The sequence below is a fragment of the Saccopteryx bilineata genome, chromosome 3, assembly GCF_036850765.1.
Source record: "Saccopteryx bilineata isolate mSacBil1 chromosome 3, mSacBil1_pri_phased_curated, whole genome shotgun sequence".
NCBI classification, from domain to species: domain Eukaryota; kingdom Metazoa; phylum Chordata; class Mammalia; order Chiroptera; family Emballonuridae; genus Saccopteryx; species Saccopteryx bilineata.
The window spans coordinates 243343753-243371599 of record NC_089492.1 but is presented as its reverse complement, the minus strand read 5'-3'; the positions used below and the strand labels follow the sequence as shown (position 1 = coordinate 243371599).

The 27847-nt window shown below is 45.1% G+C and overlaps 1 protein-coding gene and 1 long non-coding RNA gene across 2 annotated transcripts; one reads left to right on the top strand and one right to left on the bottom strand.

Moving 5' to 3' along the window:
• Nucleotides 1-391: 391 nt before the first annotated feature.
• Nucleotides 392-3639, bottom strand: JUN (Jun proto-oncogene, AP-1 transcription factor subunit). Its single transcript, XM_066269070.1, has one exon. It carries the CDS (start codon nt 2652-2654, stop codon nt 1650-1652), a length of 1005 nt encoding a protein of 334 aa, XP_066125167.1. The 5' UTR covers nt 2655-3639; the 3' UTR covers nt 392-1649.
• Nucleotides 3640-3916: 277 nt separating this feature from the next.
• On the top strand, nt 3917-24918 carry LOC136331107 (uncharacterized). The gene is made up of 3 exons (XR_010730447.1): nt 3917-4103; nt 12285-12358; nt 24457-24918. It is a non-coding gene; the product is annotated as an uncharacterized lncRNA (long non-coding RNA).
• The last annotated feature ends 2929 nt before the right edge of the window (nt 24919-27847 follow it).

Below are 27847 nucleotides of genomic sequence, written 5' to 3'. Positions count from 1 at the left end.
GTTGGTGTTTATGTTTTCTCTTGTGAATGTTTTCCATGATATCTAGATTATTACCTTTATAGACTGATTCTATAATTAAACAGGTCGATAATTTTAGAAACAAACTAAGAAACAATAGAAGAACCCCAAATGGTAAACTTTTTTTTTTTTATTGTTCAGGCATAGGTGTTTATTTCAGGGAAAAAGAGAAAGAGAGAGAGAGAATATGCATTAATGAAACTGTTTCAACCAGATTGCAACTTCTCTGTGGAGTCTTACTAAGTTCTCTGCTTAATTACTGAGTAACTTTGGATGGAAGCAATGTTAACCCCTGCAACTGAAAAGAAAAGCTTCCATATAGAGCTTGGGAAGGAAAAAAGTAGTAAAGGGAAAGCAATTCAAGATCTGTCACTGGTATTTGAATCTGTTTATTGTGACAAGAATGCTGTTATAAATATTCATAAGCAAAGACCATCTTTTTAATCTAGGAATTGTTAAAGATTCCAAATTGGAAGGATGCATCTTTTGTAAAAATCTGCCACCAGTCCTGCTTTGAGAATAAGCATGTATTGTTAAATTTCTACTAACATTATAAATGGTTACAGCACTGGCCACTTGATATAACCCAAACTTTAAAGTATTTGACTTTCCAGTGGGCTGTTTCTCTTCACCACAACCTCCCTTCCCTCAGCCTCCTGAAAGGCCACACTACCCTTTGTAAGCAACTCTATATAGACAGTGGGGGAGGGAACAGCATACATTGATGACAGCATCAGCTACAGTTATTTCTCCAGTCCAGTAGAGAATAGTTTTTATTGCCTGATAGTAAGAAGCACTGAGAAATTTTAATTGACATTCTTAACTCTTTCAACTCCATCTAGATAGGTAATTTAAAGATAATGCAGAAAGAGGTAGGGGGAAGGGTACTTTTTCAATATTTTATTTTCTTAAATATCCTTTCTGGAATTTTCAGAAACAAAACATAAAAAAATTATATATTTTATTACAAATGGTAAACTCAGAGTGCTCCAAATCTCTTATTTACAAACACTGGGCAGGACACCCAAACAAACAAACATGAAATAACTTACAAAGGCATGAAGCTGTTTATTGACAGTAATCAGCTTTCATCAAATTAAAAAATATATATATGTACATACACTGTTAAGGAAGGCAGGCCAGAAAGAGTTCATCTGTAGGCTCAGCCTCACTCTCACAAACCTCCCTCCCGCCTCCCCTCCCCCGACCCTTCCCCCTTTGTATTCTTAAGGAGTACTACAGAAGCAATCTACAGTCTCTATTGCAGTTTGTAACCCCTCCCCCTCCCCCCTTTTAATACTGAATGAGATCGAATGTTAGGTCCATGCAGTTCTTGGTCAATGTTAAAGAAAAGTCTAACGTTCTGTTTGCGCTGGGACAACCAGTCCGCAAAGCGGGGCAGCCCGCAGGCGGCCGCTCCCTGGCTCCAAGCCAAGGGAGGACGCGCCAAGTCCTTCCCACTCGTGCACACTGGGGGCGCCGTCAGGACGCAACCCAGTCCAACTTGGATACCCTTGGCTTTAGTCCTCGGACACTTCTTTTCTCTCTCTCGCAACTTGTCAAGTTCTCAAGTCTGTCTCTCTCTTATTGTATTTTTTCTCCGTTGCCTCTCAGCCCCGGACAGTCTCTCCTCAAAACGTTTGCAACTGCTGCGTTAGCATGAGTTGGCACCCACTATTAACGTGGTTCATGACTTTTTGTTTAAGCTGTGCCACCTGTTCCCTGAGCATGTTGGCCGTAGACGCCAGCTCCGAGTTCTGCGCTTTCAAGGTTTTCACTTTTTCCTCCAGCCGGGCGATTCTCTCCAGCTTCCTTTTCCGGCACTTGGAGGCAGCGATGCGGTTCCTCATGCGCTTCCTCTCCGCCTTGATCCGCTCCTGGGACTCCATGTCGATGGGGGATAGGGGCGGTGTTTCCCCGGGCATTTCGGGCACCGTCTGCGGCTCCTCCTTCAGGGCCTGCAGCCGCGGGTGCTGCACCGGGATCTGCTGGGGCAGGTGGTGCGGGGGCTGCGGGGGCTGCTGCTGCTGCTGGGGCTGCGCGGGAAAGGCCAGGCCAGCCGCACCGTAGGAGGGCGCCCCGCCGCCGCTGCTCAGAGCACCCGGGTTGAAGTTGCTGAGGTTGGCGTAGACCGGCGGCTCGCTGTGCAGACTGGCGCTGAAGCCGCCGCTTCCGCTGCCGCCCGCCACGGAAGCCACCGCGGGAGCCACCATGCCTGCCCCGCTGACCGGCTGCGCCGCAGACGTGACGCTGGGATGCGTGTTCTGGCTGTGCAGTTCGGCCAGGGCACGCACGAAGCCTTCCGCGAAGCCCTCCTGCTCGTCCGTCACGTTCTTGGGGCACAAGAACTGGGTGGGGGTCGGCGTCGTGGTGATGTGACCGTTGCTGGACTGGATTATCAGGCGCTCCAGCTCCGGCGACGCCAGTTTGAGCAGCCCCACGTCGGGCGAGGTGAGGAGGTCCGAGTTCTTGGCCCGGAGGTGCGGCTTCAGGCTGCCCACCGGATCGGCCAGGTTCAGGGTCATGCTCTGTTTCAGGATTTTGGGGTTACTGTAGCCGTAGGCGCCGTTCTCGGACTGGAGGAACGAGGCGTTGAGGGCATCGTCGTAGAAGGTCGTTTCCATCTTTGCAGTCATAGAACAGTCCGTCACTTCACGTGGGGTTAGTTTGGGTTGCGCGCAGAAGTTTCGGGGCCGCAACAGCGCGCTGGCAAGCGGGGGCCACCCGCGCCTCCCGGGGAATTTGGCAAGGAAAGTTCTCTAAGAGCGCGCGCACCCGCTGGCTGTCCTCCCCCCTGCGCCCTCCTCACCAGTTCGTTCCAGTGAACGCAGGGTTAAGACGCCGCCTGCACTCTGGTCCGCTCGCGCGCGCTGCCGGCTTTGAAAAGTCGCGGTCACTCACTGAGCGCTCCTCCGCACAGCGGCTTCTCGGAGTCCGCGAACGAACTCGCTTCCTAGCGACAGTGGTTCTCCCCAAGGCGGCACTAGCACGGACCCCGCAGTGGCCGGCCGGCGGCGGGTCTCCGCCGCCCGGACTCCCGACAACTGTCCCCTCCTCCGCTGCGAGAGGGAGGGGGCGCCGGGCGGCCGCGGCTCGCGCTCGCCCAAGTTCAGCAACGCGTGCGAGACGAAGCTGAGCGCTCGTCCCTCCTCGCTCTCCTCTCTCCGCCGCCTGCTTTTCTTTATTGTCGCCGCGGCTCCTTCGCGGGGAAAAAAGCTTTGCAAAAGTTCGTTCCGGGACTCAGGGGCCACTTGTCCCCCGTCCTCCTGGCCAGGAAAGTTCTTTGCCGCTGCAGCGGCTCGCCGGACTCCTCCGGGCGGCAGTCGCAGCTCTCCGTGCTGTCAGCGGCGCCGGGGCAGCGGGGCGCTCCTCCTCGGGCCGGCTGGTTAAGGGGCTCTTCGGATGCTCCCCAAAACACCGGCCTGGGAGCCACAGGCGCTAGCTCTGGGCAGTTGATGAGAAAATGGAAAAGACACTAAGATTTGCAGTTCGACTCTATTGCAGTCCCGACTATGTCTGTCTGTCTCGCTGAGTCCGCGCACCTCCACCCGCGCTCACTCCTTCAGCCACACTCAGTGCAACTCTGAGCCCTTATCCAGCCCGAGCTCAACACTTATCTGCTACCAGTCAACCCCTAAAAATAGCCCATGATGTCACCCCAAGGCCTTCGCATTGGCCCGCGTCGCTCTCAAGGGGGCGGGCCCGCCCGTCGCCATGGAGACCCCACCCTAGAAGATTCTTCTACGGACTCGCGGAGGCTCACGGGATGAGGTAATGCTCTGCTGCCCTCCTACAGTTGGGCCCTTATTTCTCCTCCTCCCCTTCCCCCTCCCGCACGACTCGCGCCCCACTCTTCGCCTTCCCCTTCCCGGCGCGTCTTTCCCGACCCGCCCGGTGCATTGTGGGCTGACGTCTTGGGGTTTGACTGTCTAGAGACGGTGGCTACAGTGCGCGGGCCGGACGCGGGTGTTCGCAGCCTCTGACAGAGGCTGGCTCAAGTTTGGTGCTCCGGGTGGGAATGCGGAGGCTTCGGGGACCCGGAAGGCTGGGGAACCCGGCCAGGTGTCTGGGGCCGAGAATGCTGGGTGGGTGGTATTTCCCCACTCTGCGGGGGCTGGATGTAGTCTGCGGGCACTTTGCCGCCGCGCGGGGCGGGGAGGCCGAGCACCCGGCTGCTTACCCCCCTCCCGCACTTCCGGGGGGCGGGTCGCCGCCCTTAAGGTGGCTCTGTTAAGTCCCCGAGGGGGCGAGTGAAAGTGGGCTTAAGTTCAGGGGCGGTCTCGCGAGAGTCGGCCCCCCACGTTGAGGACACTAGGAAGTTTGTCGCCTGGTCAAGTTCACGAGTGACCGTCAGCCCTACTGTGTGGCTGCGCCTAGAAGGCGAGTGATTTGCCTTGCTCAAAACTGGGTGCTTTGCTAAGTCCCCACCGCACCCCCACTACACCCTCCAGGCCATGGGGAAAAGGGTGTGCGGTCACAATTTTCTATGGGGGTCTTTTTATAATATATACATATAGGGAGTTGAATCAGGCGGCTACTCAGCGTTTAGTTGACAACCAAAGTTTACGGAATCCGAAACTTGGGGAACCCCTGTGATTGTCTACTCCCTACCCTCTCATAATAAGAACATGCCCACCACACATCACGCAAACGAACACGTACACACACACACACAAACCACACACACTCGCTCCCACTCTCACTCCTCCCGCCCTGACTTGATTCCGGGAAAACAAGTCCGAGAGCGCCCGACACATGCCAAAAGTCACGCAGCGAGGAGTCGGGTAGAAGCGGAATTCAAAATCTCTTCGCGCCCGGCCGGGTGCTGAGCCCATATCTTGTGTAACCTCTAGGAAGCGCTAGACACATATAAGTGGTTCCTTTTCTGTGGTGCTTATTTTATCCTCCCCCATCCCGCACCTCTTAGGGACAAAAGTGTATGGAAAGAATACTGAAATCGGGAATCGTGGGTTCCGTCGTGGCCAACGCTACCACCACGGTGTGAAGGGAGCAAATTACAGAGCTTCTCTGAGCTTCTGTTCCTTTATCTGCAAGGGAACCGGGGAAAACCATCTCAATGGGCTGAGATAGTGGAGCATCACCTCTTTCAGGGCTAGGAGGTGGTCGTCAAACAGGCCCCTTCCCTGAGTTTCCTGGAGCCTCCATGGAATGCCAGGATATGACAGGTGTATATATGCCTGTGAGGAGCAGTGAGGGGAGGAGGGTGAGGGAGAAAAGAAAGGGTCAGAAGTCAGCTCTTTCATGGGCAGAAAGAAGTTCTGAGACTGGTGATTGAAGTTGGAGCTGTAGCAGTTTATATTCCTATGTTCCAATTCTGGCTTTTTTAGCTCCAGAACTTGGTGGAATTTAGCGTTGAGTTTATAGAGACCAGAGCTTTAAGGTCTTTGTGGCTGGCTTTGAGAGTTCAGATTCAACAGCGCAACAGCAGCTGGAGGCAGGGAAATCTTGACAAGTTTTCCTCACTGGAGGCATTCACCTCTCATTGTCTCACGCAGCAGAGGAAGACTAAGTGGCTGCCTTGAGCCAGGTACTGTGCTGGAGTGTGGGGTAGGGATGGAGTAGGGATACAATGATGACAAGATCCAGTTACTTTTCTCAAGGAGAGAACATTCTCCTCTATACTGTTGCCCTGAATCATTTTCTTCTGTAATCGGGGAGCTGGTGTTCTTAATAATGTTTATGATGAGAGCAATAAAAATAAATTTCATGTATTAAACAGATGTTTAATATCAGACAGGCATTTGCTTGAGCAATTTAAATATAAGGTTTCTCCCACAACCATCTAGCTATGTATATTATTAGGTGGGTTTAGCATATGAGGAACTAGACCCAGAGAGGTTAAATATCTTGCTGAGGCCACACAGGCAGCTGGAAATTGACCTCAGGTCCCTGCTAAATTCTCCTGTATCTTTTCTGCTTGGGGAGACTATCTTGTAACAATATTGTCTGCAGAGGAAATAGAGCTTAGATGGTGAGACAGAAGAAATTTTCTTTGCTCGATCCTCTGTAGCTCCTTTCAGAGATCCTGTATTTAGAAAATTCAAGACTTAGGACTTTGTATAAATATATATATTTTGCTTAAGGGTTCTGTGTGTTCCTCTTTGCCTTATGTGGTTTAGTAGGCTGATTTTGTCCTTATGTTGAGAAATAGCACATTTCATCCAAAAAATAACTGATGTGTTTATGTTAACGCCCCTGCTTGGAAGCCTTCACTGGCTTCCCCTTACCATAAGGAAAGAGTTCAGACAACTTTGCCTAGGAGAAGGGGCCTTTCACCATTTAGCTTATGCTCTCAGGCCTCATCTCTTACTCCCAGTATCAGTCAGAAAAGGCTGAGCTATGCTGCCCTAATGAACAATCCCAACATCTCAGTGGCTTCCCCCAAGGAAGTTTATTTCTTGCTGATGCTATGTGTCTACTGGGGGTTTGCAGGGGAGTTCTGTTCTCTGTGGTCACTTGAGGATTCCAATTAAAAAGGTTTCATCTTAAAGCATGCTTCTTATTACTGTCTTGGCTGGGGGTCGGGGGTGGAGAGAAGGTGAGAAATTATTCACTGACTCTCAGAGTATCCACTTGGAAGTGACACACTGCAGTCTGCTTGCATGTCATTGGCCAAAGCAAGTCACATGACCATGCCTAACTTTGAATCTTTGTAATCCTGTTAACTGTCTTAGATGGAGAAAGCCAGGAAGATTTATGGTACAATACTAATGATTCTAACAGTGTCCCTTTCTGTTTGACAAATGTTAGGCTTACTGACCTCCCACAGGCAGAATTCCTTCAATTCTTTCCTCAAAGGGGGCAACTCTAAAGACCCATCTAGTAACAGTGTATCAAGCTCACTTTTCAGGTTCTAGGTGATGTGTAGTAGACTCTATCAGCTCCTTCTAAAGGCAAGATGTCTATCCTGCATACCTTTCGTATATAATTATAGGACAGGGACAGCACTGCTGCAGTGGACACACCATTTGGAAAGTGAAGGACTGGGATGCCACAGTAAACACTAGTCCACTGAGCAGGCTTATTGAGGACCCCTTCAAATACCCCAGTTAGACCTTGATACTGCTCCCCAAGTGCAGCGGCCCCATCCATTGTTTCCATGACCCCTGCTTTGCCTTTGAAAGAGCCTTTTTCTTCTATATCAAAAGCAGGAATAGGAAAATATACTGCTCACAAAAATTAGGGAATATTTCAAAATGAATATGAAGTGATAAAAAAAGAAGCATTTGATTTTTTTAAAATTAAACAAGAACATCAGAAAAGCAAACGACAAGTCAAAGTTGTTCTATTATGCAGATGAGAAACAAAACCAACTTATTTCATTGGTGAAAATGCATTATACAAAAGGCTGAAAGTACTGGAGTATCTGGATGGTCCCTGATCCCCTAATTTTTGTGAGCAGTGTATATTTTTAAATAAGCTTTTATTTATTTATTGTTTGCTGCAAGGATTTATTTTTTATTTTTATTTAAAAATTTACATTTAAAGGGGTGACATTGATCAATAAGAATACATAGGTTTCAGGTAAATATTTCTACAATATTTGAACTGTTGATTGGCCCTGGCCGGTTGGCTCAGCGGTAGAGCGTCGGCCTGGCGTGCGGGGGACCCGGGTTCCATTCCTGGCCAGGGCACAGAGGAGAAGCACCCATTTGCTTCTCCACCCCCACCCCTCCTTCCTCTCTGTCTCTCTCTTCCCCTCCTGCAGCTGAGGCTCCATTGGAGCAAAGATGGCCCGGGCGCTGGGGATGCTCCTTGGCCTCTGCCCCAGGCGATAGAGTGGCTCTGGTCGCGGCAGAGCGATGCCCCGGAGGGGCAGAGCATCGCCCCCTGGTGGGCAGAGGGTCGCCCCTGGTGGGTGTGCCGGGTGAATCCCGGTTGGCGCGTGCGGGAGTCTGTCTGACTGTCTCTCCCCATTTCCAGCTTCAGAAAAATACAAAAAAAAAAAAAAAAAAGAAAATGAACTGTTGATTATATTGTGTATCCATCACCCCAAGTCAGATCATTTATTATTATTATATATTTGTCCCTTTTTACACTGTTTCCCCTACCCCCTTTCTCACACCCCCCTCCCCTGATAACAACTTCAGTTTTATCTATGCCTGTAAGTCTCAGTTTTATATCCCACCTATGTGTGAAATCATATAGTTTTTAGCTTTTTCTGAATTACTTACTTCACTCAGTATAATGTTCTCAAGGTCCATCCATGTTGTCGTAAATGGCAATATGTCATCATTTCTTATTAAGCTTTTAAAAATTGGGGGAGGGGGTTGCAGAATGATATTAAGTCTCCAGTACAGATCCTTTAATCCAGGCTGATGTTCTTTTGGCAGCAGAACTCTCCTATAAACATAGGCTTCTTAGCAATTTGATCCCAGCCATTCCATGTCCCAATAGCCACAACCAACTCTTTTCTAGACAGTTCTATGGTCTGCCATATTTCCTTGTTTTCTTGCTTTTATACCTGCTGGTCTCTCTGTCTCTCATCCAGTCTCCTACCCGCATCCCTCCCCAAACTTGGTTTTGAGTCCTTTGTACTTATTCGGCTCTGGTAAGAGAGTCACACTTTTTCTCCCTTTCCAGAGCCCTTTTGTCCAATTGAAAGCATATGCTAGGTAACACCTTAATTTATCCAGAGGTATTGGTTTGAGGCCATACCCTTGACTTGATCTGTACTTCAGGGCCAATTTTACCAGGAATTTTCTTGCTGCAAAACATTTCTTTTTTTTTTCTTCATTTTTCTGAAGCTGGAAACAGGGAGAGACAGTCAGACAGACTCCCGCATGCGCCCGACCGGGATCCACCCGGCACGCCCACCAGGGGCGGTGCTCTGCCCACTAGGGGGCGATGCTCTGCCCATCCTGGGTGTCGCCATATTGCCACCAGAGCCACTCTAGCGCCTGAGGCAGAGGCCACAGAGCCATGCCCAGCGCCCGGGCCATCTTTTGCTCCAATGGAGCCTTGGCTGCAGGAGGGGAAGAGAGAGACAGAGAGGAAAGTGCAGCAGAGGGGTGGAGAAGCAAATGGGCGCTTCTCCTATGTGCCCTGGCCGGGAATCGAACCCGGGTCCTCCGCACGCTAGGCCAACGCTCTACCGCTGAGCCAACCGGCCAGGGCGCAAAACATTTCTTAATTGTATATTTTACTAGTTGAGATTGAGAGCAGTAGCCGCTTCTACCCTTACAAATCTCTGAATTTCTAGATTGTCCTACGCTTTCATTCATGCTTGCAAACTGGCTGAGTCTTCTCTGAGCGCTCTCTCTCTCTTTTTCTTTTCTTTCTTTTTTTTCTGTAGTAAGTTTACAAATGCCTCCAACAGCCACCAACACACACTACTAACATTTTGCTTTACAGTCTCTTCTTTAAGTTTATTAGGTTCATGATATTCCTTCTAAATTATCACAGGTGATATAGTCACCACATAGGTCACTATCCTTTTAGCTTCTGATAATAGTGTTCTCAGTTACTGTCCTCTAAACAATGTGTAATTTTATTGTTATTACATTACCCTGTGTGCTAGTTTTTATATCAGTCAGGATAGGCTAGGTTTGCCACCATAACAAACAATCCTAAAATCTTAGTGGCTTAACAAAGTAACTTTATTAGTTGCTCATACTACATATTCCAAGTCAAAGGGGCTCTGCTCAGTGTACCCACTCAGAAACCAAGTCTGAGGGGGGTTTCATCTTAATGTGTACTTCCACAATCATCTCAATCACTTCAGTGGGGAAACGAAAGCATGGTGAATTCACATTGGCTTTAAAAGCTTCCTCTCTAAAATAAATCACATTATTTGTACTTATATTTATATATTAGTAAAAAAACTAGTCAAATGATCATGTCTTACACAGTTCAGGAAAATGCAGTCCTATTATGTGTCTGGAAGTCAAGACCTGGAAACACGAGCCTCTGTATAGATGAGGTTATGCTATGGTAGCAATCCAAAAACCTTACTGGATGACAACCGCAGGATTATTTCTCATTCATACTGCACAGTCATTATGCGTGGGCTGTGTCTCTGCTTCACACATCATCTTTGCTCTTGGACCCTTTCTAAAACATTGCTGATTGTCATGGCAGAGAGGGAAGAGCATGGAGCTTCAAGCTTCTGCTGAGAACAGTTCACATGGCCAAGCCTGATATCAGTGGGGAGGGGCAGCAAGCATTTGCACATAGTAATACAGTCTACCACACGCTGCACTACACATTTCTCCCATTCCTATGAGTCTCAGCTGTCCTAAACATCTTCCATTCCTCTAACATGTTCCTGTCTTTCCATTTACTTTTATCCCTAATCAAAATGTCACCTGGCATACTCCTACTCACCCTTCAAGACCCAACTCAAATAATTACTCCCTCTGAAGCTTTCTATTACCCCATCTCCTGACCTTCCTTCAAATAGTTATTATCTTCTATGACTCTCACCACACTGGCTACATACCTGAAGCAGAGAGTGTTTATTATGTGTTCTTGTAAATGTCTTCTTACCTTCCTGACTCCAAATCCAGGAACTATGCCTTAATTCTTTTTTGTTTCTCTTGTGCTTAAGGCAATGCCTGGCACATAGAAGGAAAGAAGGTGCTTAATAAATGCTTGTGATGGATTTTTAGAAAACAGCCATTTCTGCAGTGCAATGAAGGGGGGGTGTTCTAATAGTCAAATATCACAGGACCTTGTTTTAATACATAAAAGTTGGAACATTTCAGACTCCCTTGCTGAAGCCTCCTTAAGTGTATCCTATTGGATTTGGGATTAAAACCCAAACTTGTTACCTTGCTTATGAGATCTCACGTGAACTGAGCTATTCTACCTCACCGGCCTGAAATAGCTAGTACTTCTCCCTTCATTAACTATCCTGCAGCCGCACTGGCTATGGCTGTATCAGTCAGGATAGCCTAGGTTATGCTACCATAAGAAACAGTTCCAAATCTCAGTGATTCAGGACAGAAAAGTTTTATTTCTTGCTCCTACTCCATGTCCATCCAGCATTGGTAGGGATTCTGATTATGTTGTCTTCCTCTGGGACCCAGTCTGGTAGGTCACCCTTTTCCAGGGACATTACAGATATCGATCAAGGGAGAGGGAAAGAGAGCTTTGAAAGGTCTCCTCAGCCAGGTGCAATTAATTACCTTGTAGACTGTCATGTGTCACCTCTCAGGATTCACTGCCTAAAAGTAGTCTTATGGCCCCACCCAGCCGCAAGGAGACCAGGAAGTGCAATCCCATTTGCCTGGAAGGCAGAGAGCTAGAAGTATTTGGTGACCAATCCTAGTGACTCCCACACTGGACTTCTTCAGTTCCTCTACCAAGACAAATCGTTTCTTGCCTAAGAACTTTTATGCTAGCCCTCCCACTTCTTCCGTGTTCCTTGTTCAATTTCTGTTTCTTTTGGATATTAGTTTAAAGGACACTTAAAGAGATTTTTTTTTTATACTGCACCCTCCTCCATTTAAATTAAATTCCCCTCTTATACTTTCTCATAAGTAACTATGTTTTTTCTTTATAGCATTGGAATTTCAGGAGGGTGATAAAAAAACCCTCCCTTTTGTCCCTTTTAAGTTCAGAACCAGCCGAAAGTTAGATACAGGAAGCAGAAAAAAGGAGGTTGCAATGCCAGCCTGATAGCTGATATAGGAGGGTATGGCAGATATAAGGCCACAGTGGATATCCTAATGCTTCATACTGAATTAAATGTACCCACCAGTCCCTGGCAAAGGTGGGCAGTTGCAGGCATCTTCCAAAAGGACAGGCAGTGTGTACATCCTGTGGAAAATTTGATTCTAAAAGGAAAGCAAGGGGCCAAAGTAGGCATATTGGGTCTTTCTCCTGAACTCAACAGTCAGATAATTCGCCCCTCTTCCTGTGGGGAGTAAATAAGGGGTGGAGAGGGTTACTCTAGCAAATGTCTCTTCATGGAAACCCAAAGCCAGGGAAATGGAGAGTTAATCATCACAACAAAATTTATCTTAATTTGTTATTCTATATATTTTTATGTTATTGTTTTGTCTGTTTAAGATCAGTCTTAAACCAGAGGCTAAGTGTCGGGAGGGCAGGATAAGCATTTCTTTTTGTCTTCGCTTTATCCACAGCATTTAGCACAATACTTGGCACATAGAAGGTGTTCAGTAAATTATTCTTATACATCAGAACTCTCAACAAAATTAGTTCTCTTTTGTTTGAGACTGGCTTCCAGTTTTGGAATAGTCCATTCTCTTCCTCATCCCCATCCCCCCTTTTATTTCCAGGTTGTCCGCTTGTAAACATGCATCTGGCTCACAATTGGAATAAAGAGGCAGAAATGAAGAAAACAAATATACAAGTAAGTAAATTGAGTTGTGGAAGAGTATGCTCGATGAGGTTTTCATTAAGGAGGAATGTGGGATTGTACACATCATCACCCTTATGGTGATGTCTTCTCAGTAGTCAGAATGTCCACAAAACTTATGTGGGATCATAAATTGGCAAGGGTCCTTAGAAGTCATCTTCCAAGTCCTGCTTTCTCCCCAATGCAGAAGTCACTTTGGCAGCATCTTCACTCTCTGAACACTCCTAGTGACACTGACAGAGCTGAGGAGTGATAATGCTTGTGACTGCATTGGGAGCATTGTGGACAGGAAACTGTGGAAAGCAATTTGACCAATCTGAGAGATCTCAGAGAAGTTAGGACGAGTGGTGAGAAGACAACCTATGTCCCCTGGAGAAGTGAAGGAACTGGGAATATTTACCCAGAGGGAAAAATAAAAGACCGTGGGAACATATGGTGAAGTCTCCAAATAGTTGTGCAACTGTCACATGGGAGAGTTGACTTATTCTGTAGGTTTTGAGGTCAGAGTGAGGTTAATGGTTAGAAGCTAGAGGGAAGAACTGCTATGTTTATGGAAGAACTTTCTGAAATTACAGTTTTTTATTGATAGGATAGTTGCCTTAAAAGTAGAATTGAAGTTTATCCATTCAGCACATATTTATTGTCTGTGATGTGCCAGACACTATGCTTGGTTAGTTATATGATTTCTAGTGAACCCAGAGTAACTTTTAATAATCACTACTTTATTTTAAAAGTTTATAAAAGCCATCTTTAAATATCCTCTTTTAGAATTTCCTAAGAGTGGTTGGTTCTCAGCATTAGTGATTTCTCAGTTCTGGAATTGACTCTTTTACTCTCAACATTTGAAAACCTGGGATGTTTTTTCAAGTCTAGTGTTAGTTAGATTGACATTCTTCTATCAAAACAAGTGCTTTCAGTATCCATAAGTCAAAATTACTTGTACTTGAGATCACTTAAAACTAGATACTCAGTTATCATTTGTTGTCGAAGAACTATATAGGGTATACAAAACTCCTTTTCTCCTGTGCACACAGCTAAACTACATCTTCTGGTCTCCTTAATTAGGTATGGCCACATGGCAGAGTTTTAGTCAATGCAAAGAGTATGACTGTAATGTGTGCTACATATAGGCCTGGATCACAGAGCCATCTTTCCCCATCTGTGGTTAAAAGTAAGGGACATAGGGCCCTGGCCTTCTGGCTCAGTGGTAGAGCATCTGCCTGGTGTGTAGATGTTCCATGTTTGATTCCCGGTCAGGGCACACAGGAGAAGTGACTATCTGTTTCATCACCCCTCTCCTTCCCCCTTCTCTCTCTCTTTCTTCCTCTCCTGCGTTCATGGCTTGATTGGTTCAAGCACATCAGCCCCCAGTGCTGAGGATGGCTCCATGGCCTTGCCTCAGGTGCTAAAGTATCTCAGTTGCTGAGTAACAGAGCAATGACCCCAGGTAGGCAGAGCATCATCCAGTGGGGGCTTGCCAGGTGGATCCGGTCGGGGCACATGTGGGAGACTTTCTCTTTGCCTCCCCACCTCTCACTTAATTAAAAAAAAAGTAAGGGACATAGAAAAGGGCAGAGTCACAAAAGAAAGGAGCCTGGATCTCTGGATGACCATGTGGAAGATTGCACACTGACCAGGAATATTCTCATTCATTGGCCTTTGCCTGAATGAAAAATCAACTACCATGTGTTGAACCACTGAGATTTTGGAGTCTGTATGTTACAGCTGTTAGTGTCTTCTTATTCCAGCTGGTGCTGCAGGATACTCTCAATGAGAGAATAAGTGTGGTATTGAAGTTAGGGATTTTTGTTCTTCCCTTTCCTGTTTGAAGAGAATTAGCGGAGGAGGTGGAAGTAAAGGACATAGCACTTGATCACACACTGATCCTAATAATGTTTCTTTCTATCTAAAATTCATAAACTTCATGAGACATGTTGCTATGTCTTACATAGTCAGCTATATATAATTTTTCAGTGGATATTTATTGAGATGTGCCAGGTGTTTTGGGGATTTCTGAAGAAATATAGGTAACATATATTGTTAAATATGTTACTAATTTATTCAACAATTTTTAAGCATTTACTCTAGGCCAGCTACTGGTAAACACTGGTGAACAAAAGCTACAGTACCTCCCCGCAAGTTGGGGTATAGCAAGGAAAATACATAATAAAGAGGCAAGACGAGTCAAGTATAATAATGAAGGAAGGGCAGGATGTTCTGGGTACACAGAAAAGGGACATCTGACAAGGGTAGCAGACAGAGAATTGTCCTCTCCAGTGATTTTCAACTTTTTTTTTTCATGGCACAAACACACACTAATTACTAAGGTCAGTGCCCCTGACTAAATACAACCATTTTCATCTCATGGCACAAATAAATTAGTTACTAAGAAAGAAGAGGTCAGGGCCCCTTTTTCTTTAGTAATTAGTTTATGAGTGCGTGAGAAACAAAGGTTGAAAATCACTGCCGGGCAATGAGTAAACTGAGACCTCAGGAATGAGTAGGAGTAGCCAGAAGAAGAGGAGACAGTGGAGGAAGAGTGTTCTAGAAAGGACTGCATGTATTACAAAGGTCTGAATATGGGACATGAATGTGGGGCATGTTTGGAGTGACAGAAAGGTAAGCCAGTAAGAAAGAATTGACAGGATGAGCATGAGGGGAGGACCTTGTAATATATGTGTGCACATACTTAATACGTGCATACAGAAGGCCTTGTACTATACTGTATGCATTTACCTCGGAGGAAATAGACAAAATACATTATGGTATATTAAAACCATGGAATATCATGTAGCCTGTGTGTTTAAAAAGATGACTAATTGCCCTTAAAAAGATGAATTGACCTAGAGAAATACCCATGATACAGTGTTATGTGAAGAAAGCAAGTTGTAATATCTGTAGCATTTTATTTTGCATCAATTAAAAAAACCCATCTCTGAGTGTATTTGCGTGAAAATATTAATAAAAACAGCTAATGTTAAGTGAGTGCTTACATCATATGCCCATCACTGTGCTAAGTGCTTATTGCATGCATTTGATCACTTAATCCTTGGAAAACCCAGAAAGGAGAGTAGAAGTTGTACATACCAAATGGTCATTATCAACTACCTTACTTGGGGTGTGATTATAAAGATTTAATTCACTTTTAAAACTGTATGATTTCTATTAAATTTTTGCTTATCATAATAGATGGATGGATTAATCAGCTTTTGATATGAAAGAAACCACCACAAAATTTGAGTGCTATAGGGTGTTAAGTATTTTATTTCCTGCTTATCGATGTGCAGGTCAGCTGAGATGGCATAGCCTTCCTCAGGCCCTATGTAGTCTTCTTTCCTCTCCATTGCATCTCCCTCCCCTGCAGTTTTCTAAGACATGATGGTGGCCTTTCCTGGAACTTCTGACTTTAGTGCAGTGTTATATGTGTTTGTGTGCAACCTGGAGAAATAGGGCTGAGGGTTGAACTCAGGCCTGCTTCCTGTGTCTCACTCTCGAATCCATCCTAGAGAGGCAAAATCTATCAGGGATGTGTTCCTCTCATGACAGAGGTGTGGCAAATGGAAACACTTGAGGCTTTTTAAGGCCTACAGTTCAAACTGGTATGTTGTCATTTTTGCCTGCATTCTATTAGCTGAAGCCAGTCACATGGCCAAGCCAAATATCAGTGAGCTGGCAAGTCATAGGGGTTGTGGAAGGAGGAAGTGAATATTTCTGTATAGTAACCTACTGCAATAAGCATTCATTGCTTTCCTAGTTAACAATAAAGTGAGGAAACAAAAATATTTACCAGGGACAGTTTTAATTGTGTTCAATATATTCCAAAGTCACATTATGTATTTTTTAAAAACAGCAACTCCGTATCTACAAGCATAATGAGCACAGTGATACTAACAAGGACATTTAATTAACCAGAGTACCTACTAGGGAAGGTAGGAGTTTATAATAGCTTGGTTTATGTTGCCTGTGGTGTGACATTCTAAGCATAGTCTTGAGACTGTTTAATGGTTCTCTGTATACATCACTGCCACTTGTGTGGCCATGTGCAATCCAAGGAACTTAAATCATGAACTCACACACTCTCAGACCTGGAAGGATGCTGGTGCCTGTGGTAGGCAGGTGTCTCCTAAGTCACAAGATAGCTACTCTTGCCAATTATGGTCATTCTTGATTGGGTGTGTCTCACATCACTGGAGAATGGCTATAAAATTAAAAATGCCTTCATTTATCCAACGGGGACAGCATGCTCCCCAGCTGTCAGGTGCCTGAGTGATACAGTAAATTAGTGGCTAAAGATGGGGTGGAAACCAGGTGTCTCAAGTGGGCTCAGGCCTTTTACTTTGTTTCTCTGTGTCACACAAATATCAAGCCCCTGGATTGTCTGGGAATTTTCACTAGCTCTGAAATTTCCAATACTCTTTTAAAAAATGAGTTAAGTCTCCTTCTTCAACTGCTTTCTCTGTTTTAAGAGAACCAAAGCACTTCTCAGACCAACTATGGCCAAGTCCTGTAAAGAAACATCAAATGGCACAGATGCAGGAAGGGAGCATTGCATGTTAAATTCCTTAAAACACTGGGCAGGGAATCATACCTGCTTTAATTTTCTTTCTATTGTTGGTGATTTCAAAAATATCTGCTGTTAGAGCTCATGGGAATCTATTTTCAAAAAGAAAATGTTTTTTTTTCTTATTATTTTTATTAAGTGAGAAGTGGGAAGCGGACAGATAGATTCCCGCATGCGCCCAGCCTGGATCCACCTGGCAAGCCCCCTACCGGGTGACGCTCTGCCCATTTTGGGCCGCTGCTCTGTTGCTCGGCAGTGGAGCTATTTTAGTGCCTGAGGCGAGGCCATGGAGTCATCCTCAGCACCCAGGGCCAACTGCTCGAGTCCTTAGAGCCATGGCTGTGGTAGAAGGAGAGAGAGAGAGGTGGAGAGAGAGAGAGAAAAGGGGGGAAGGGGATGGTGGAGAAGCAGATAGTCGCTTTTACTGTGTGCCCAGACTGGGAATCAAACCTGGGACTTTCACATGCAGGGCCAATGCTCTACTGCTGAGCTGACTGGGCAGGGCCAAGAAAATGTTTTATAGGAATTTATTTGTTTGGCTAAAGAGTCATGTTTCAGTCACTTGCCCATTACTTATCTTCACTTTTTATGTCCACTTACATTCTCAAAATCAATTTACTTAATATTTTCTTTTAAGTAGATTCACTTCTTTAAAACAAAGATATTTTTATAGATAATACATTACTGTTATAAATGGATAACAACTTTGACTTGCTATAAACATTTAGACCACTGTAAAAGTAAATATATAGCCTTTAAAATAAATAGATTTGTCTATGTATCACTAAAAGTTTTTCTTATTTTACAAGTGGCAGGCATTCTCCACTGATATAGTGGTGTAGTATGCATGTTGGAGTCAGGAAGTCTTGAGTTCAAATCTAAACTAATTCCCTCCCCAGTAGTGTGATTTGGGATAGTTTTTTTAAATTGCTGAGTGTCGCCCTGGCGTGCAGAAGTCCTGGGTTCGATTCCCGGCTAGGGCACACAGGAGAAGCGCCCATCTGCTTCTCCACTCCTCCCCCTCTCCTTCCTCTCTCTCTCTTCCCCTCCCGCAGCGAGGCTCCATTGGAGCAAAGATGGTCCGGGTGCTGGGGATGACTCCTTGGCCTCTGCCCCAGGCGCTAGAGTGGCTCTGGTTGCAACAGAGCGACGCCCCAGAGGGGCAGAGCATCGCCCCCTGGTGGGCGTGCCGGGTGGATCCCAGTCGGGCGCATGCGGTAGTCTGACTGTCTCTCCCTGTTTCCAGCTTCAGAAAAATACAAATAAATAAATAAATAAATAAATAAATAAATAGCTGAGTGTCAGTTTCTCACCCATAAAATGGAACAAAGGCTACTCACAGCCTGTGTGTGTGTGTGTGTGTGTCTGTGTGTATTTTTAAAAGCATTGAGTGTCATTCCTATCTCACAGCAGGAACTCAAAAAATTAGTTACCTTCTTCTTTTCCTCATTTTTTTTTTTTTTTCAAACTGAGGCTCATGAACTCTTCTGTCAGAGAGATGAATAATCTGGAGGCACGACTAATTTTTCCCAGAATAATTTACTGATAGGCTCCTTGCCATGTGCAAGGAAATACGGGAGGTGCTGTGGTGCAGTGAAGAGTGGGGAGAAGGACTCAGAGTTGAATACTTAGATTCGAGTCCTATTTTCTCTCCTTTGGATAAGTCATTTAACATTTCTGGAGCTACAGCTTTCTCATCTGAAAATGAGTGTGGCGATTGCCATTTATGCTTACTTCAATGAACTTCTGTAAGAAATACTGTCATACCTAACCGCAAAGCCTTTGGTGAACTGATACGGGCAGTTCTGCTGTCATGTGACGTATGTGTTCCTAAAACACCTTGTGTCCTGCAGAGTTGTACGTAAAAATAACAGGGCTTTTTGCAGAAATAGGTTTGGGGCAGATCATTGGAAACCCATCCAAGATTGTAACCAAAGGTTTTTATTGTAACTTTTTATCCTAACAAAAATAATAGAGTTAAAAGACTCGTTATGTTCTGACTAAATAAATGAACATATACACACATATATATACTACGGCAAATAATAGGATTTTTCCTTCAAACTGCAAAGGGAGCTTGGTGAAGGCATGGTGGGGATGAGGCTGCTGAGGCATGGAGCCGAGTGCAAATGCTCAAAGATGGGGCACCATGCTGTAAGCTCTTTCAGGAAAGGGCTTGTAGGTGAACAGCCTAGCAGGACGTGGGGTGAAAGGGCATCTTGTCCAGTTCCCTTAGTACTGTATGACTCTGTGTCAGCCACACTTCACTCTCTTAGTGTAGTTTCTCCACTGCTGCTCCTCGGTGGGACAGAACAGTCACATCCTGGGAAAAATCAGTGTGAAATAAAGCCACTTGCATGTTATGTTGTTCTTATCCCTCTAGTTGCCAGGCTTACCTTGTCTTAACAGTAACATATATCACAGTATCATGTGTTATATATAGCAAAGCAGTCCACCTATGCAGATGGAGTGGAGGGAGGAGAGGTTGCAGGCTTCATGAGCAGAACAAGCAGCGACTCTCAGAGGTAGAATTTATTCAAAGACGTGTCTCTCTCCCTCTGTGCCTTCTTCCTTCCCTTCCCGTCTGACTGGTCTACTTCCTGTCCCCTCCTTGGTTTCAGGGCTCCTCTTCTCACTAGCCTGTGAGCTCCTTGAGAGAAGGCTCGTGTCATATTCATTGATGTGCTCTGAGGGTCCTCACAAGGGACCCTGGAGAGGAATGGTTGTATCACAGTTGTATTCCCTCCTTTTGAAGGCAGGGAGGAGCCCGGGATCCACTGAGGGGGTTCCTAGGCTCACCTGAGGATGTCAGAACCACTGGATCACCTTGAGATGAGGATAAAGGCACTCCCCCCAGGACAGGAATAGTATCTCATTCAGCTCTGTCTCCAGCATCTCTGTTGCTCCTAGGGAGACAGGGGCTCCCCACTGGGTTCTAATCCTACCTCACTCACAAGCTGGTCAAGATGAGAGTAGTAGTACTTCCTCTTTCTCAGCCCTTTCTCCCTCCCTCCCTCCCTCCCTCCCTCCCTCCCTCCCTCCCTTCATCAACAATATTTATCAAGCCCCCGTTTCATGCCAGGTACTAGTGATACAAGGTCTGGAGGATGAAGTGGCGGGCAAAAAAGATATGACCTCTGCCTAAGGGTTGAGCGTTGAACCTCTGGGGCCACATCACTTGGGTCTGATCTCTAGCTCTGTCCTTGACTCGATACAAACTTGGCCAAATTCCTCTCTGAATCTCCATTTTCTATCTGTATAATGAGGCTCATGAGAGAATCTATGTCAGAGGGCTGTTGTGAATATTAAATGAATTGATACATCAAGTACTTAGATAGTACCTGACCCAGTAAGTGTCCAATAAATATTAATTTTAACTACTAGTATTATAGCTATTGTGTATAGATAATAAATTAATATAAAATTACAATATGCAATAAATGTTATGAATGAAAAGAATGGATAGGAACTGTGTTTCCCGTGTGGTATAGCTAGTAGGATACGTGTTCGCTGATGAGGAGTTGGGAGACAATTGAGCCTACAGATCTAGAAGTTCTATACCCTTCTGTTTTTGAAGAAGGATAACAGTGGGGACCTTCTTAAAGAGGAAAATCAGAAAGGGCCTCTCTGAAGAGGGGCTACAGTGTAAAGGCTATAAATGCTGATACTGGGAGGAGAGTGGGACAGGAGTGCCATTCCAGGCAGAAGACAGGAGGAAAGAGCCATGATCAGGTGGAGAGGACTTTCCCCTGCAGGCAGATCCTCTGTTCCTAGATGGTCAGTTAAAGGGTCACATTATGGGGAGCCCTCAGTGTGGTTTTTAAACACTGGAGACTAGACACTGGTAGCATCCCTATCCTGGTAATTCTAGAACTCTATTACTTTTCAGGCTAATACTCTGACCTCCTTTCTGTTGCTGTGTCTGCTGGGCCATTGTTTTATTTCTCATGTTACACTTGAGCAAATTAAAAACTGGGGACATAATGAACATGCACTTCTAGATACCACAGGCTAAATTCTCTCCCAGCCCCTAAGTTTTAATCAGTATATGATACCAAGCACGTACAGTTTGGGTGATCTCTATCACATCATCTCATTTGCCTACTCATTAACAAATACTCACTCAACGAATACCAGTTGAGCAAGAAGTATGTGCGAGCATGATGCGGAAGATAAGTCACTTGAGGCCTCAGCTTCTCCACCAACAGCATGGAGGCTTGGGCCAGATTGCTGGTTTTCAACTACAGTGTTGTCTCTCCATCCTCATTTTATTAAACAAATTAGAGTGGATTCAGAGTTATCCCATTAATAGCTTTAGCCTCACTCCCTGGTGTACTGAAGCGATTTCTCAAGTGGGAGAGAAAACAGTGGAGTGACAGCTAGCAGCTGATAATTTTATTATTATTAGCCAGAACTTAATTTTTTTCTGCCTACATTGTTAGGATGCGAGAACCTCACTTGCCACAAGGTTTTCGTGGAAAGAGCTGAGCAATGCTGAACTGGATGTCATCCCAGGTCCTTGTAGCTCCAACATTCTCTGAGTCCTCTGATCCTTTCTCTTTGTTTCTTTTCATTTAACACCACTTTACATGCATGTTTACGTATGTTCTCTCCTTTGTCAGTTTCGGAGATTCTGCTTTAGTTTTGCTTAACCATTTTCCACTTGATTCTTTCCTTTTGATCCACTCTACAGACCTTTTCAGAGCCTTCATCTCAACAAATCCTAATTGTGAGTGTGTTTCTATGTAACTCCCCATACGCAATGTCTATAACCCTGGTACCAGTAGGCACTCACTGCCTGTTGGGCAAATTAGTGAATTCTTAATGATTATCAAGAACCTCACCAGACACATACATACATATACATGTTATAATCTTTGAATCATTTGCCTTATTTTGTGAGGGTATAAATCCTTAAGATGGCATTGCTATATTCGAAGTTACAGGCAGGTTTCGTGCTTTTATTACCCACTGCCAGATTGCTGTGGCTCTTCTGTTTTTCATAAGCGGTAGTCTTGCTATAACAACTGTCGTAATTATTTATAACATTATCTTAAGTAGTTAATCAAATCAAAGAGTAGTCCCCACCGCCAAGTGTCACTATCCTTTGCATCCCAAACTCTAGTAATTTCCCTAAAGCCACTGGGATCGGTGCTGTGTGCCCTGAACTTAGAGAAGAAGCAGGCTGCTCCAGCTCCAGGCCCCAGCAGCGTTTGCGTCTCCTTAGACACTGCACTGTCCCACCAGCAGGGCTGGGGGTTTTCTCTGATGATGGTGGTAAAGATACAGAGAATGGCAATAACCCTGGGAGGACAGTATTAACCCATTTTATAGCTCAGAAAACTAAAGGCTCAGAGAGGTGACAACAGCTTGCCTTGAGTCACAGAGCTAGGAATTAGTGGGAAGATGGGATCTCTGTCTCCCTCCACTAAACTCCACTCCACCACTCCCCACGTAGATGTTCAGGGTCAAGAGCCTCCTGAGAGCAGCAGGTCTGTCAAGTTCTGCAGGACGGAGCTGTTTATCATTGCGGAGGACACTCGTCACTGCACTAATTACATTAATTGCTGCCCACTCTGTGACTAGGTGGGTGGTTTAACAACACCTAGCAACGTGGTAATGATGCCTGGGCCTGCCTTTCCATGAAAACATCTGACTGCTTTTTAAATTTAATTTAATTTTTTTTAACATTTCCTTCCTGTGGTGGCCAAAGATAATAATTATAGATTCTATTGGTTGGAAGTTAGCAACTCTGCACCTTATAGGGGAAAGGTCAGTACTCTGAACTTTGCCCTTCGTCAGCATCAACTGTGGGCTGACCCTTAGTTTAAGGGATCTTTTCTAATTCTCATGATAGCTAATTCTCAGTAGGTATTATATTATCCCCACTTTGTTTATATGGGAACCTGTCACCTGCGGGGGTCACAGAGCTAGGAAAGGGTAGAGTCAGGCTTAGAGCTCAGGCTGTCAGAGGACACATTTTGTGCCCGCACATTTCCCTACACGACAGTCCTTTTCAACAGGAGACTTTTTCCTTCTGATATTTGCAATCAGATCACACACCAGTGAGGTCCAGTCTGTCTTTCCAGAGAAGCAAGGTGTTAGGAAATACCGGTGTTTGGAGGAGGCCTCTAGTGCTGAGGTTTGGATATTTGACATGTCAACCCTCCAATTCCCACCCCTTTCCCCAGCTCCTCAAGGAAATGTTAACAGAGGGTTCCAGTTGGCTTTTTAAGAAGTAATTTGAAGACGTCCGTGTACTTCTTGGGATTGGATGGATGGCTTTGGCAATTTATCATAATTGGGTAAATGACTCACCTTCCCCAGAGACTCAGATAACAGAGCCTAATTTAGGAAGTAATTGAATTTGGAATGTTGTGTATGCATGTACTTTATGGGTGTGTCTATATCTATATGTGTCTGTACATATATGTCAATAAATGTGTGTGTGTGTGTGTGTGTGTGTGTGTGTGTGTGTTTGCAGGAAGTCTTGGAGTCTTGGACTAAGATGACTTATTTTCTTTCTTACCTATCTGCTATCTGTAAATGAGGTTTAAAAGTATGTTTTACTAATGTTCACAACAACTACATTGTATAGTGACACAGAGTAGTGGTTAAGATATTTGGAGCTAGACCAGAGTTTGATCTTGACTCTGCCACTTACCAGCTGTTGTGACTTGGGCAAGTCACTTAACCTCTCTAGGCATCAGTTTTCTCATTTCTAAAAATAGCGGTAATAACAGTTCTGACTTCATGGGGTTGTAAATCAGGGAAGTTTATGAGGGCAGGCAGTATTTCCATACATCTCTCTGCACTGGCCAGAATGAGGGTTAGAAAGATCAGCTTTGGGTTTAGATAATCCCTTGACTCTGATTCCATTGTTGCCATATTTCTGTGTGACCTTAGAGAAAATATTTAATTTTTCTGGGACTCAGATGCCTCATCTATAAAATGGAGGCTCGTTATTTCTACCTCAGATGATTGTTAAATGATGAGGTGGGTGGTTAGTACATAGGAGGTATCCATTTCCCTTATCCCTATCCCAGAGTCTTACACTCAGTAACTGATGATCTGGCCCTGCCGGGTTGCTCAGTGGATACAGCTTTGTTCCGATGCACTGATGTCGTGGGTTTGACATCTGCTCGGGGTACGTATGAGAATCAATGAGCAATCAACTAAATGGAACAACTGAGCGAAACAAGTCGATGCTCTTTTCTCTCTCCTTTCTCCCTCTCAAATGAGTGGAAAAATTAAAAAAAAAAAGATGACCTTGAATTCTCATTTGCTACATAAAACGTTCTTTTCTGTCATACTCCACTTTTATTTTCTCCTTCCCACCCTTTTTCTTTGCTTCCCACCTTTTCCCTTCTGTTCCATTCTGTTCCCTTCTCTCTATTTCTATCTCTATCTCTTTTTTCTTTTTTTGTCAGTTTTGATCTACTGTGGCTTAACTCCTGGGTCCAGGATTACCTGTCCCCTTCTCAGTGGCCTCCTTGGCTCCATCTGACCCTCTGTTTCATTTTTTACACAGGGTATTCTTCCATAACCTCCAGACCTTGCTACTGCTCTGTGCTGTTCCCTCCAGTGGCTTCTCATCACACCCAGAGCTGAATGTATGAATGTGTGTGACCTCTCTATGAAATGGCAAGGAAGAGCCTACATAGATAACCCAGATGATTCCAGGCCTGGATGGCTCATGACCAGCATTTGTCTTACCCAAGCTAAGAAGAGGCCTGCTGAGGAGGAGAATCGGTGGTCATTTAGGGGCCCACTCCTTCCACACACACCTTGGGGACCACCGTTGTTTCACCTGTGCCACTGATGTGCCTGCTTTCACGCTTGCACTTTGTGCCGTAGTTACGGTGCTGTCTAGAACTATCGTGGTAGCTCTACCGTATGATTCACTTTGCCCATACAAATACATGGATCAGATAAAGATCACTCAAGGTTTAAATTTAGCATCCTTGCAATAAATTGAAAGTCAGAGGTGTGATATCTAATTGTTTCTAGACAATGAAAACAAAAACACAAAGTCTTCTAGCACTGAATCATTCTTCCGCACCCGGTCTCTCCCTCCCCTTCATCCTCCCTGCCCTGAGTCTCTTCCTGTCATAAAAAGTGGTAGCTTAGTGAAGGGAAACATAACACTGACAGCTGAGGGTTCCAATCCCAACACCACCACTTACTCATCGTCACATCTCAGGCAGGTTGCCTCATCTCCCTGAACCTCAGTTTCCTCTTCTCTAAAATGGGCCTTAAAAATGGGTACTCAATAATACACGCTGAATGAAAGATGACCAATGAGATGCCAGGGGTAGAGCAGCCAGCCCGCAGTGTGCAGATGCTTCTGCCTTCCGTGCTCACTGATTTGCGCAGTGGTGGTGTTTTGATAACCTTTTTCTGGCTTTGGCCAACCTTTAGGATAGTCAGTTCAGTTAAAACTGGAGATGGGGCCCTTCAGAATCAGTACCTCATAAGGTTTTCATGGAGGTCATACTGTTTCCACAGTGAGGTTAAAGATGGTGGGGCAGGGGGGTAGACAGGACATCACGACTGTGAGAGGCACAGTCCTGCTCAGATAAGTTGCCTACGGCTGCTGCAACAAATGCCACAGTGTTGGTGTGTTCAGACAATAGAAGTGTGTTCTTGCACAGGTCTGGAGGCCAAAAAACCTAACATTAAAGCGTCAGAAGGGCCAATCTACCTCAGAATTCTCTAAGGAAGAATCCATTCTTTACCTCTGTCTTATTCTAGGGACTCCTGGTGTTTCTTGGGTTGTGGCTAGATCATTCCCACCTCTGCCTCCCTCTTCACATGGTCTTCCTCCCTGGGTGTCTCTTTCTTAAATCTCCCTCTCCTTTCTGTTATAGGGACACTAGTCATTGGATTTTGGGTTCACTCTAAATCCAAAATGATGATATCTTAAGGTCCCCAACCTAATTATATCTGCAAAGATCCTGTTTCCAAATAGGGGTCACATTTCTGATTTCTGATCTCCTGTCTTTTTGAGGTAGACACAATTCAGTCCATTACAGTGTCCTCTAGGAATTTCAGAATAGGCAAAGGGACAGAGCACAAACAACCGAGCAACCAGAGTTTCAAGTAAAGAGTAAAACAAACTCCCCTGGAAAGTGGATGTGGGGGTGGTGGTGGTGGATTCATTCATGCTCTGATCCAGAACCATGTGCTGAGCCCCTGCTGAGCTGGCTGCTGGAACATAGAAACGATGAGGCACTGTCTGGCCTTCAAGGATTGACAGACTGGTAGAAGGCGACAGAGGAACATTTCCACCTACTACAGGAGGGCTGGAAGTGGGCGCTGATACTATGGGGATTTAGCAGGTCCAGGCTACAACCCTGGAGGAGTGGTGGTCACAGAAGGCTTCCTGGGTGGGCACTGTCTTACCTGAGGCCTGACGAAAGAGGGAGTAGGAGCCAGTCATGCTCAGAGGAAGCAGAAGTCTGGAAAAAATAAAGGAAAGAAAGCCTGGCCTCTATGGGTCCTGCACAAAATAGGGGGCTGTGGGCTGGAGAGGCAGGCCAGGGGTCAGATTGAATAGGGTGCTGTATGTCATCCAGAGAGCAGTGGGAGCCACAAAAAGATTTTAGAGAGAGGAGTGACAAAACCAGATCTGCATTTAAAAAATAAGAATTAGAGAAAGCCTTTAGTGAAAAGTGATTTTCTAGTAGATTTTAAAGCTGCATTTAATGTTTTTTAAATATTTATTTATTTATTTATAATGAGAGAGAGAGACAGAGACAGACAGACAGGAAGGGAGAGAGATAAGAAGCATCAATTCCTCGTTTTAGCACCTTAGTTGTTCATTGATTGCTTTCTCATATGTGCCTTGACTGGGGGGCTCCAGCTGAGTCAGTAACTCTTTGCTCAAGCCAGTGACCTTAGGCTTCAAGCCGGTGACCTTGGGGCTTTGAACCTGGGTCCTCAGAGTCCCAAGTCAACACTCTATTCACTGCGCCACCGCCTGGTCAGGCTAAGTTTTTTAAAAGAAGTATAATGTATACACAGAAAAGTGCAGAAATCGTAAGAGTACGACTTGATAAATAAGTGACCAGCCCTGTGTGTGCACCAATTAGGTTGTTTTGGTGTATAGATTGTCAAAGTGGATGCTGCAGAGAGTTTGAGATGGGCCAATGACTCAGAATTCCTCTTCTTTGTTCTTTGGAGAAATGACCCCTGTAACAGGAAAAGCCTGGGGTTTGGAGTAGGAAGACACAGTTTTGGGCCACGTATCTGGTATTTTCCTGCTGTGTGATCTCAGGCAAATGGCTACACATCTCTTCTCCTAGTATTACTACCTGTGGAATGGGTTGACAGAATCTGCCTCACCGAGATGGTGTGAAGGTGAAATAGGAGAAAGCGAGGGAAGGTTCTCTGTGCTATGCAAAATAATTGCTAAGATGATTCTCAAATCTGAATCTGTCTCAGATCTTTATTTCTTCACTTTACCCTCTTCTTCTCCACCTGACTGTTTCAAATAAATGAGGAGGGGTTTCAGAGAATTTCTCTTTTTGCAACACTTTTTTTCCCATGCCAAAATATACCAGATCTGGAGTGTCACACCTGGGTCCTTCTTTGTCCCCGCCCTTCCTGCTCACTCCTGGCTATCTTATCCACCTAGGCTCAGAGAGGCCAAGGATGAAGGGCAGGCAGTGAGGGCCATGGGACGAGGTTTGAGGGTGAATATAAATTTCATTCTTCTTTCCCTGTCTTCACCTAGGACCTGCTGTCCCTCAGCTCAGCACTCAGCATTTAGGATTATGGGTGGGAGGTGGGGAAGATACAGAGGGAGACATGACATTCACACTTGTATAGTTTATTGGCTCATTTGTTGAGGTAAAATAAAAATAGGTCCATGACAGAGCAAAGCCAGCTAAGTTCAAGGTTTTACTGTTAAGAGGCAA